Source organism: Delphinapterus leucas, chromosome 3 (assembly GCF_059928025.1).
Source record: "Delphinapterus leucas isolate spDelLeu-1000000601 "Yukka" chromosome 3, BTC_Dleu_Yukka2, whole genome shotgun sequence".
In the NCBI taxonomy this organism is placed as follows: domain Eukaryota; kingdom Metazoa; phylum Chordata; class Mammalia; order Artiodactyla; family Monodontidae; genus Delphinapterus; species Delphinapterus leucas.
This window is the reverse complement of record NC_143131.1, coordinates 58597206-58610273: the sequence shown is the minus strand read 5'-3', so window position 1 is coordinate 58610273 and position 13068 is coordinate 58597206. Positions and strand designations below refer to the sequence as shown.

General features: G+C 37.9%; 1 protein-coding gene across 9 annotated transcripts in view; it reads right to left on the bottom strand.

Moving 5' to 3' along the window:
- The window catches only part of FCHO2 (FCH and mu domain containing endocytic adaptor 2), a 116172-nt gene extending 103329 nt beyond the window's left edge, over nt 1–12843 (bottom strand). For all 9 annotated transcript variants that reach the window (XR_016392679.1, XM_089908989.1, XM_089908988.1 and 6 more), the window contains exon 1: nt 12728–12843. Coding sequence is in view for 8 of the 9 variants with exons in the window: in XM_089908989.1 (XP_089765115.1) it covers nt 12728–12760 (33 nt within the window). In the remaining variant the exon portion in view is untranslated. The remainder of the gene's footprint in view (nt 1–12727) is intronic.
- Nucleotides 12844–13068: the final 225 nt, after the last annotated feature.

Sequence of the window (13068 nt, the reverse complement as noted above, 5' to 3'; positions counted from 1 at the left end):
TAAAAAGAAAAAACTTCAAAGTCAAATACCAAGAACCCAGGCCTATTGTCACCTTGTCAAAAACTTACTTTACAGCTTTTCATAAGAGATGACAGTGTATTAAATACACACATATCTATACATATGTCAAAAAATACAGTAGGAGACAAGTGGCTTCAGTGTCTTCACCTGAAAAATAAATGGAAATTCTGGGGAAATGGGGAAGACCACTCTTGAAACTGGCAATCATAACTCATATTTCTGTCACCATCTGCGATTACCCAGGTTTTTTTAACTAAAAGTACCCCCATGTAGGTTCTATTAATTTTTTAATAGCCATCAATGTTTTTAGCCTAATTCAAAGACAAGTAAAATAACAGTAAATATTTCTGAATTACATATCCATTTTATCACCCTTGACCTTGAAGTGGATATGTTCCTATCATTTTCTCTTTTTTTAATTTAATTTTTATTTTATATTGGGGTATAGTTGATTTACAATGTTGTGTTAGTTTCAGGTGTACAGAAAAGTGATTCAGTTATACATATAACTATACCCATTCTTTTTCAGATTCTTTTCCCGTATAGATTATTTCGGAATATTGAGTAGGGTTCTCTGGGCTATACAGTAGGTCCCTGTTGATTATCTATTTTCTATATAGTAGTGTGTGTATGTTAATCCCAAACTCCTAATTTATCACCCCCACACACACACCTTTCCCCTTTGGTAACCAGAAGTTTATCATTTTCGACACAAAAAATTTTTTTTCTTAACATATTCTGTTAACTCAAGCAAGCAGAACTTGCTTTTTCTTGGCTAACTAAAATACACAAATGTACAAGTAAGTTGATGACAGAGTTTTATTATCAAAAAGAATTATAGCTAAAGATGTTTTCTGGTCTTCAATATTTTACTAAAATTGTAAATGTGCACACCCTTTAATCCAGCAATTCCACTTTTAGAAATCTATACCACAAAAACACACATACAAAGATAAATGTGGAAAAATATGCACTGCAGTACTGTTTATAATTGCGAAAAAACAGAACTCAGAAACATCCATTAACATTACTGGTTAAACAAATGATAGTATATCCTACAATGAAATACATATAGTGTTTTTTAACTGCAGTAAAAAAAAAAATTGCAGTATATTTTTAAGTATTAATTTCTTAAATCTGCCCAGATATACATAATGTCAGTGAGAAAAAGAGCAAGTTGTAATTATTCATAAAAGCCAAAAATAATCTAATGTTGGGAGCAACCTAAATGTCCCAAACTGATGAATGGAGAAACAAAATGAGGTAGATCCACACAATGGAATACAAATCAGCAATAAACAGGAAAAAACACTGACACATGTGACTTTATGGATTAACCTCATAAAAACTTTACTAACTGAAAGAAGCCAGACACAAGAGACCGTATATTGTATGATTCCATTTATACGAAATGTTCAGAACAGGCAAATCTATAGAGAAAGAAAGCGGATTAGTGGCCACCTAGAGCTGAGGGTAGAAAAGAGCATTAACTGTCAAAGGGCATGAGGTATCTAATTATTGGGAGGATGATCATGTTCTAAAATTAATGATTACTGCACCACTCGGTAAAGTTACTAAAAATCAACGAATTGTACACTTAAATTGGGTAGATTTTATGACATGTAAAATGTGCTTCAATAAATTTTGTTTTAAAGCATGGTATGAAACAGTATACGTAAAATTTCTTTTCCATTGAAAAAATAACAGGTTGCATATATGCATACAAACAGAATCTGAAGGCATATACAGCAAACTATTAACAGCAAATTATCTCTGGAAAATGGAATAATTTCATTTCAGAGCATAGGTTAACTTTCTAATAAAAAATAATAATAAACAGGTCAAGTCTTTAATACAGGAGTAACAGAGCTAAAAGCTATACTGACAAGCAGTTGTAAAATGCAATCTTCTCCCAAGTACACTACAATTGTTGATATAAAATCTTGATTATCAATGGCCAATATTTTTTCTTCTACTGATCAAATTTTTATTCTTTTTTTTTTTTTTTTGGCGGTACGCGGGCCTCGCACTGTTGTGGCCTCTCCCGTTGAGGAGCACAGGCTCCCGACACGCAGGCTCAGCGGCCATGGCTCACGGGCCTAGCCGCTCCACAGCATGTGGGATCTTCCCAGACCGGGGCACGAACCCGTGTCCCCTGCATCGGCAGGCGGACTCTCAAACCACTGCGCCACCAGGGAAGCCGTATTCTTTTTAATAACAATTTTATTGAGATATAATTCACACACCATACAATTTGGCCATTTAAAGTGTACAAGGCAAAAAATGTTAGCATATGTACAGACTTGTGCCACCATCACTGCAATCAATTTTAGAACACCAAAAAAAATCCAAACCTGAATAGCTAGATTTTTAAGAGTAGGTATTTACTCATCAGTGATGAGCTTATTTTCAGCTAGCTTATTCATTAATCAACATGTAAGAAATTACGTATGTCCACAAAAAAATCAGTACACTAATGTTTATAGCAGCATTATTCATAATAAAGTTGAAAACAACCCAAATGTCCATCAACTAACAAATGGATAAGCAATGTGATATACCCATGCACTGGAATTTACTCAGCCACAAAAGAAATGAAACATTCGGTTTCGAGCCTGGTCCAGGAAGATCTCACATGCCGCGGAGCAACTAAGCCCGTGTGCCACAACTACTGAGCCTGCGCTCTAGAGCCCGCGTGCCACAACTACTGAAGCCCGCGCACCTAGAGCTCGTGCTCCGCAACGAGAAACCACCACAATGAGAAGCCAGCGCACCACAACGAAGAGTAGCCCCTGCTCACCGCAACTAGAGAAAGCCCGCGCACAGCAATGAAGACCCAACGCAGCCAAAAATAAAATAAATTTATAAAAAAGAAAACAAAAAATGAAATATTGATACATGCTATAATATTGATGAACCTTGAAAACATTATGCTAAGAGAAAGAAGCCAGTCACAAAAGACCACATACTATGATTCCCCTCCTATTCAAGTCCAGAATAGAGAAATCTATAGAAACAGAAAGTAGATTAGTGTATTGCTTGAGGTGGGGTGAAGGTGAGACATGGGGTGATAAAAGGTACGGGATTTCTTTTTGAGGTAATGAAAATTTTTGAAGTAATTTAAGACTGACTGTGATGATGGTTTCCACATATCTGTGAACATTACCAAAACCACTAAACTATACACTTTAAATGATGAACTGTATGGTTCACAAAATATATTTCAATAAAGTTGTCAAAAAAGTTAAATAAATAATATTTTATCCTTTTTAATCAATAAATTCTAGCACGGAAATTTTCAGTATTAACTGACAAAAACAGCTACTAACACCACTGCTGACCCAAGGAGGACAATTACAATGAAGGTTTACACCAAGACAGGATCTTTTCTCTGCCAATCTCAATGCACTTTGCAAAGAGGTAGCATTTCCATACAAAGCTTCCCGAATGTGACTTGAGCTAAATAAAATCTTGTTATAATCCAATATAAACAGGTGTAAAAATCTTTTTAATAATTCCTAATATGAAGTGGAAAAAAAAAGTTTTATCATCCTTTAAAGATGGAAATCCAGAATCATACAGGTCCTTTAAGAGAACACAAACTTAGTACCTTTGTGTCCCCTAAATACTCTAATTGAAGTAAGATGACTGCAATTAACAGTTTGATGTATATCAGTCCAGATTCCTTTTTGCATACATATATAATATTTTACTGCTTAATATGAAAATGAGATCATGTTATGCATATTGTTTTGCATCTAAATTATCAATTAAAGTGAAATTTAGCTGAAAAGATAACTAAGTTATAAGTAAGGTCACCAAGTCACTAATAATGTACAGATTTTTTTCTGGTCTAATATAGAGTCGACAAGTGAGATATCCTTGAAATTTCAAGTTAAAAAGTTTAAGTCATCAAATCTATTTTGGTAACTCAAAACATCTTTTTCTGGTTGATCTTATAACTTTATACTTAAAAAAAATTTTAATAGACATAAAATACAATCAAAATATTTCCACTTGAAGAAAAAAATGCACTCCTCTATTAACAATGCTATGAAATTCCTATTTTAAAGAAAATGGAACTGTTAACATATCTGGGTTTTAGAGAGCCACGGAAAGTAATAGTGTAAAAGCACAAAACTATAAATCCCATAGATTTTAATTAAGGCTTTGAAACTTCTCCTTCAAAGACCTTTTAAGAGCAACAGTAAAACCAACACTAAAATTAAAAACATGGATATTCTTCACTTTTGATAAGTCCGAGAACTAGAAAAACAGGCAAAAGATTAAGTGTGTACACTGTATAATCAGGCTATTCATTAAAACGTTGATTTTACCTCGTTTCCTTTTTAATCAAAAAAAATTTTTTTTGGAAGGAGAAAAGAAGGGTCAGGAGGTACTATCATGTGAATAGCAGTAACATGCCTAAGCTTCCTCTCAACTCTAAACTGCCTCAAAAATAAATAAATAAATATCATCATTTCCTACCTCTCTGCATTTTCCTTTTACTCTAGCTCTTACTGACATTTATTAGGTAACCTTGGACAAGTCACTGTAAAATATACCATTAATGTGTGTTTGATGTAATCTCACTTTATCCTGCCTTCTCTGAAAAAACATGATGAAACATTTAACTAATTCTGGAGGTATTTTTTTGCTTTGAAGAATGGCCCCTCTAGTGAAGAATCTTCTAGACATTTTTGATAGGAATTCAACAAATATGCAATGACAGCCCTCCAGGTCTATTTCTGCCTTGAAAACTGCTAGGAAGAAAAGAATAAAATACATGCACACAGTTTTTCTACAGGCAAACAGGACATTCAACCACAAGTTATAATCTCTTCTAATCAATGTTCTATTTATGTATTAAAATTTTCACACAAGATCACTAAAACTATTCTTCAGAGCTCTTGGCAAGATATTGCTAAAGCAGAAAACAGTGATTAAAACCTAGAATGAACATTGCTCAGCAGTCGGAACAAAGGTGACTCAAACACATCTGTCGACAAATCTTATTACTTAAAAAAAAATCATTTTCTCACCCCTCAAATACGCCTCCCTAATCTTTTAAATTACAACTCAGCTCTTCCAATTAGTTAAACCCTTCAAGCCATCTAAAAAGATACCATATAGACACAACAAAAATAGCAGAAGCAAATAGTTTTGAGCTAATTTTTTATTCTTTTATCTTGCAAATTTTCTGTAATATTCTGTAAATAAATGTAGTTTTCATTACTTTCAAAATGAAAAATAAAATAAAACAACAATTTCAGCTTTCTTAAAAACTTTTCAATCTATGCTTGGAAAGACACACAAGGCTACCTTCTTAATCTGACATTCTGTTCACCTTAACACTTAAATCTCCAGTCCTCATAATTCATAAATGGAAAAAAACAAAAACTGCAAGTAACCTAAATGTCCAAAAGGGGAATGCTATAAAAAAATTACATCTTATCCATTCCATGAAACCTATACTGAAAATATTTTCAGAGAATACTTAATCACATGAGAAAAATGTTTTGATGTTAATATCATTTGAAATTACCAAGATACAGAACTATATAGTAGAGCCTGTTTTGAATTTTACATTTCCAAAGAAAATCTTAGAGGACAGAGTAAAAGGCTTTAGGTAATTTTTATTTTCTTATGTGTTTTAACGAGCACATAATAAGTTATAAATAAAAAAGAAAAACATCTTCACTGGCTGTTATTTCAACCAACTAAAAACTAACACTTCTTATTTAAGGCCCCAGCACCACCAATTTGCTTTACTTACATTACACCTTCCTATCTTTTCCCTAAAGTCAAACAAACATGCTTGTCATATCTTCCATAATTTTACTCCTGCAATTCCACTAAGGAGCATGTGCATGATGGAAATGAGGGAATTGTGTACCTCAACTTCATCACACAGTTCACTAATCACTTCCCAATTTAATCCTCTCTGCCTCTGGCCATTCCAGCAACATTCTCTAGCCTCTACCAATAGATAGACAGCTGACCCTTGAGCAACATAGGTTTGAACTGCGCAGGTCCACTTACACGTGGATTTTTTCCAACAGTAAATACTACAGTACTACTTGAATCCACAGATGTGGAATCGCAGTTATGGGGGAACCACGGATAGGAAGGGCCAACTATAATAACTATAAGTTATACCCTGATCTTCAACTGCACAGGGGTCAGCACCCCTAACCCTCACATTGTTCAAGGGTCAACTGTAATTACAGGTCTCCATTACTGTTTTGCTTTTGTTTTCCCTCACATCTGACCAATTTTTGCTTGTCTCTCTGGACCAGATTCCTACTAAAATTCTTCCAATTCAAATATCTTTTCATTTTTCCACACTAGATAAATTGAAAGCCAAGCCTTTATTCCTTTTTCTGTATGTCTCCATGCCATTATATTTGTATACAGGCTTCTTAGGGTGCTTCTGTTAATTGTTTGAGAATTATAAAATCAGGATGTGGATAATCTCAGGAGATATCCCGTGACTCAAAAAACTCCTTCCAAAATATGTGTGTGTATGTTTGTATAAAATATGTATTTCCGGGGGCTTCCCTGGTGGCGCAGTGGTTGAGAGTCCACCTGCCGGTGCAGGGGACACGGGTTCATGCCCTGGTCCGGGAAGATCCCACATGCCGCGGAGCAGCTAGGCCCGTGAGCCATGGCCGCTGAGCCTGTGCGTCTGGAGCCTGTGCTCCGCAACGGGAGAGACCACAACAGTGAGGGGCCCGCGTACCACAAAAAAATATATACATATATATGTATTTCCAAAGGGCTTATGGTAATCAAAAGTGCAGGATGACATAAAGCATACTCTTCTCCCATGCGTTTGCCAAAATAATTTTAAGTAGTTCTGAAAGGATTAGAACCTTTAGGATTTCGTCTGTAGGGCTGGAAAAGAACCCAGACAGCAAATTTTTATCAGTCCTCTAAAATCCTTCCCCTAAATTAAACTTATGCACACTAAATCAGCATCAATTTCTCAATTTCAATGATTAAGGCAAAAACAAACAAAAGCACCCTCCCACCGCCCCCCCCCAAAAAAACCTAACGGCCTGACAATAACATTTAGTTCCATCTAAAATACTATAATTTTCGGCTTCCCTGGTGGCACAGTGGTTAAGAATTCACCTGTCAATGCAGGGGACACAGGTTCAAGCCCTGGTCTGGGAAGATCCCATATGCCGCGGACCAACTAAGCCCGTGTGCCACAACTACTGAGCCTGCGCTCTAGAGCCTGCGAGCCACAACTACTGAGCCCACGAGCCACAACTACTGAAGCCCCCGTGCCTGGAGCCCATGCTCCGCAACAGGAGAAGCCACCGCGATGAGAAGCCTGCACACCGCAACGAAGAGTAGCCCCCGCTCGCCACAACTAGAGAAAGCCTGAGTACAGCAACAAAGACCCAACGCAGTCAAAAATAAAATTTTAAAATAAAGAAGTAAATTAAATACTATAGTTTTATAATATCTACCTATCAAGTCTATTTGAACCAAGTTAGATGAATCTGTAGTTTGAATTTTCATAGCTTGTTGCAGTTGAAAATAGTTTGGGCATGGCTAACTGGCTAACAGTTATACAATAACACATTTTAACATGTATGTTATTTGCTTGTATATACAGAGGTTATTTCTGGAAAGCTACATAAGAAATTGGTAACACTGATTACCTTTTGAGAGATCTTGGTGAGTGGATAAAAGGGAGATTTTATACTACATTCCCTTTTGTACCTTTTAAATACTAAACCACGTAAATTTTGCAAATTTGTTAATTACTGTATATATGTAAATATACAAACCTACACACTTTAAAAATTTTAGTATATCATCTGATGGGATCAGATCCTAAGCAGGTACCCCAAACTACAATATTTGGAAATTTCAAGTAATAAAAAGTCTATATTCTGGGTTTCTATGGTTGCCTCAACTAATTTTTTAAAGATGTATATTTTTAAATTTTCATATGGATAAAAACCCCAAAGAATATGTGTGTGTGGGGGGGGCTGTTAGTCTCTCATGTAGGATACTAAATTTCAACTAAATAACCAAGCAAAAATATAATAACGTTTTGCATTCCAAAGTCCTATTAATAGCAACTCCAGATTTTTAAAAACATTTTAATCCTCCCAGTTTATCCATGTAATGACAGATCAAATTTTGGATATACGGTATTATGCCTCTTATATAAGGGACTTGGGCATCATGTAGATTTTGGTATTGGTCCTGGAACCAATCTCCCAAGGATACCAAGAGAGAACTGTATAACCTAGTGCTCTGAATTTATTTAAAAGTAAAGCATGACAATACCAGTGAAATCAATAGATAAATGGTATGAGACTTCTGTACTAGTTAATCAGAAAAAAAAATTTTTTTAAAAAGAAATAAGGAAAAACTTCAGAACAAAAATACTGAAGATAATTATTCATTCATTCTTGATGTGCTTAATGGAGATCTTTGGAAAAAGTCACCTAACTAAAAATGTCATTTCATTACAATGTGATGTATGCTAAAGAATACCTGGTGTCTTTGGGGGAATACTTTATATCTTATATAGACTGGGATTACTATGTAAAATGAGGTTTATAAGGTATTTAAATCAGGTATGCTGTGCTCACTTGTTTTTTCCCCTTAAGTAATTATTGCTATGAAATCCATTCCTTAAAAAAAACTTTTTAACTCTTGAATTAAATAATTTGGACTTATATAAAAATATATAAAGCCATTTTAATCACTATACTGTAAGGCTGACATATATAATCAAGAGTATTATAAACTAGTACTTGACTCTTTGAGAAAGAAGCAGCAGATGGAGAAACTTCTTCAGTGCAATATTTGTCAATACCTTTTTGAAGTTAAATAATCTTTTGAAGGACTAACTGTTCTTATATATTAAAGGTAACAGCGTGGATTTCTGTTATCAACATTATTTTTGCTGTCCAACTTTAATAGAAAGAAAAACATTTTAAACTTGATTATCTTTGTAACACTATACTTTGTGGCAAAAACTGACTTATCAGCAACAAAACACCTGCTGTGTAGGAAGTTTGGGATATTTTTTTTTCTTCAAAGTATAGTATTAGGTAAAGGAATTTGTAATGTAGCATATAGTTTTACTTTAAGAAAAGCTATAAAGAAACAGGCAGGATGTGCTGCTTTCAAAATAACTTGAAGAGAGTTTGAATGATTCAAATTTTCCTCTAATAAAATGCCACAACAAAAAGATCTGTCTTTTTATATGTAGGGAAAAAAAGAATTAACAGCTTGTTTGGTTAGAAACCTAAAACTTTAAAGGTTCCCATTACCTCACTTTGACAAGTTTTATTTTGTTTTGACAGTGCCACTTTAAATATTAGGGGAGAAAAGTGAAATTAATATTACAAATTCTTTATTTTAAGAAATTTTTAATAAATGATTCAGAAATAGGTAAATTTTTAAGTTGTCTTAAATAGACAGCTAACAAATTCTGAGAAGTTATTTAGTTCCCAGGGTTTCCTAATTCATTTAGTCCTCCTTTGGAGCTTTTTAAGATCCGATTTAGAGCCTTCATCCCCAACCAGGAAGTAAAATAAAATGCAGTATATTTTAACTATTTGTACTCAATATTGGAAGTGAAGGCAAACACTAAAACACAAACTAGACTTGGGATTCTCTCTAGATTTCAGATAACCAAATTTATTTCCATGCCTCTACTAAGTGGGAAAACAAGGGGCACACAAAAACCTGCAAAAAATGTTCATAAAGCATTATTCATAAAATAGCCAAAACATCAAAAAAGGCTATGTTCAAAACTCAATGAACACAAAACAAAAGATAACCTTAAAATGTTAACGTGCAATTTTGAATTAAGTTAGCAAATTTCAAAAACACATTCATGCATCCAAAAATACAAAACAGGACTTCCCTGGTGGTGCAGTGGTTAAGAATCCAATGCAGGTGACACAGGTTCAAGCCCTGGTCCTGGAAGATCTCACATGCCACGGAACAACTAAGCCCATGTGCCACAACTACTGAGCCTGTGCTCTAGAGCCTGCGACCCACAACTACGGAGCCCACGTGCCACAACTACTGAAGTCTAGAGCCTGCGCACTGCAACAAAGAGTAGCTCCCACTCACCGCAACTAGAGAAAGCCCGCCTGCGGCATCTAAGACCCAACACACCCATAAATTAATTAATTAAAAAAAAAATACAAAACATTCTAACAACACCAAATTTTAAGTAATCCTTATAGAAGTTTTACAAATTGCCATTGTAAAACCTGAAGTCTAAAATCAATAGGCTAAATATAAAATTCATATGGAAAATCAAGGGACCCAGGAGAGCCAAAATAATCTTGAAAAAGAAGAACAAAGTTGGAGCACTTGCACTTCCCCATTCCAAACTTACTACAAAGCTACAGTAATCGAAACAGTGTGGTATTAGCATAAGGATAGATGATGGGATACCAGTGAAAATCCAGAAATAAACTCATACATCTATCGTCAACTGATTTTTGAAAAGAGTGCCAAAACTATCCAATGGAAAAAGAAGAGCCTTTTCAACAAATAGTGCTGGGACAACTAGATCCACAGGCAAAAAACGAAGCTGTACCTCTTCCAGCACCGTACACAAAAATTAACTTCAAATGGATCATAAGCCTAAATGTAAGAACTAAAACTATATATAAAATCCATAGAAATAACATAGAAGTAAACCTTTGTGATCCTGGGTTAGGAAAGACTTCTTAGATATGACAACAAAAGCATACGTGACAACAGAAAAATTAGACAAATTGGACTTCATCAAAATTTAAAACTTCTGTGCTTCAAAGAATACCATCAAAAGAGTGAAAAAGACAACCCACAGAATGGGAGAAAATACTTACAAAATCATGTATTGTAAATCAAAACCACAATGAGATATTACTTCACACCCAACGCTACAATAAAAAAGATAACAAGTGTTGTCCAGCACGTGGAAAAACTGGAAACCTCAGACATTGCTAATGGGATTGTAAAATGGTGCAACCACTTTGGAAAATGTTTGGCCCTTCCTCAAAACATTCAACAGAGAGTTACCATATGACCCAGCAATCCCATTCCCAGAAGAAATTAAGACATACATCCACATAAAAACTTGTACAGAAATGTTCATAGCAGCATTATTCATGATAGCCAAAAAGCACAACCAACCAAATGTCTACCACTGATGTATGGATAAATACAATGTGAGATAGATAGATACAGAGACACACCCACACACCCACACATGCAATGGAACACTATTTGGCCATAAAATGGAATTAAGTACTGCATGCTACACCCTGGATGAACCTTGGAAACATGCTAAGTAAAAGAAGCCAGTCACAAAGGACCACATGTTTGAACCCATTTATATGATTATGTCCAGAACAGACAAATCTACATAGGCAGAAATCTATAGATTAGTTGCCTAGGACTGAGGCAAAAAGGAAATGTAGAGTGACTGCTAATGAACACTGGTATTCTTCCTGAGATGATGAAATTGTTCTAAAAGCGTGGTGACATTTGCACAATTCTATGAACAGACGAAAAATCCTTGAATTGTTAACTTAAATGGGTGTATTATACGGCAGGTGAATTGTACCTCAATAAATCTGCTAAAAAAATTTTAAAAAAACACCCTAACGTCTAGTATTTATGTCGATTGTGGAAAACAAGGAACATTCAAAACAAATAACTATGAACTGATTTCATTACTAAGCAGGACCATGCTTGAAACACTCAGAAATTAAGAACTTAAGACATACCTTATTCACTTTAAGAGTACCACTTTAAATATTTCTACGTCTTAACTAAAATGGAATTGTGACTCGCAACTGTCAAGCCATAAAATGGGATTCCTGAGATACCTGAGTACACATACTACTTTCCTGTACATGGCTGAACTGTGCTTCCCATTACAGCAAACAATAACTGCAGAAAAACACTCCACAGGGAGACTGGGAACTCATTCTCAGAGAACCACCTAACGCTAATACTGAGTTAAAAGGAGGGTGTGGAAAGAATGAGGAAGGGGAAGGAGCACGGAGAACAGGGAGACGTATCGGCGCATTTAAGCCCAAGGAATCCAGTTCCATTAAATTCAACTTTTATACGCTTTGTGAACAGGCCCAGAGGCAAAGTCCTGGGCGCAGACCAACGAGCCGAGCTGCGAGGCCGAGAGGAAGTGCTGATCCAGCCCAAGCCCGCCCGGGAATTCGTGGGGAAATGGTGGGGGGCCAAAGGACTAAGATGGGGGCCTGCGGGGTGGGAATGAGGGGAGCCCCTCCGCCCGGCTCCAGCCCGCACTCGCCGGCAGCGCGCAGCTGGGGGCGGCCGCGCCGCGGGCCCGTCGTCCGCGTCCAAGCCGCGGAGCGCGCCCGGCGCCCGGAGTCTCCGGCGGGGCCGGGTGCCGTCTCCCGCCCCATCCGGCGCTTTGTCCCAGCGCGGGCGGCGGGCGGCCCCTCGGCGTCCCCACCGCGGGCTGAGGGGCCGCGCTGACAGCCCCCGCCCCCCGCAAGGGCGGCAAGCCAGCGAATCGCCCGACGGGTTTCATCCAGGCGGGACACAGCAGGCGGCGGTCGGAGGACGCCGGCCCTGCCCGCGGAGCCGCCGCCGCCGCCCGAAGCGCACGCAGGCCGAGGTCAGGCGCAGAAACCCTCGGACTCCGAAACCCACACAATGTCCAACATCCTTCTCTTACCCAAAAATTCTCAACGAAATGCGCCATGACCATCCTGCCGCCGCCGCGCTGGGCTCCGCGTTCGCGCCCTCCCGCCGCTCCGTAAACACTGGCCCGGCCCCCACGGCGCCCCCGCCTTTCGCCGCCGCGGCCGCTGCCGCCGCCGCCGCCGCCGCCGCCGCCGCCGCCGCCGCCGCCGCCGCCGCCGCCGCCGCCGCCGCCGCCGCCGCCGCCTTCTTCCCGGAGGCCGGCCCGCACCCTCCAGGAAGCATGCGCCACCTAGCGGCCGCCGCTGCGGAGCGAACACTCAAACGCCTAGGCTGGGTTGCGCATGCGCCTCGGGCCCCATTGCCGGGTCTTAG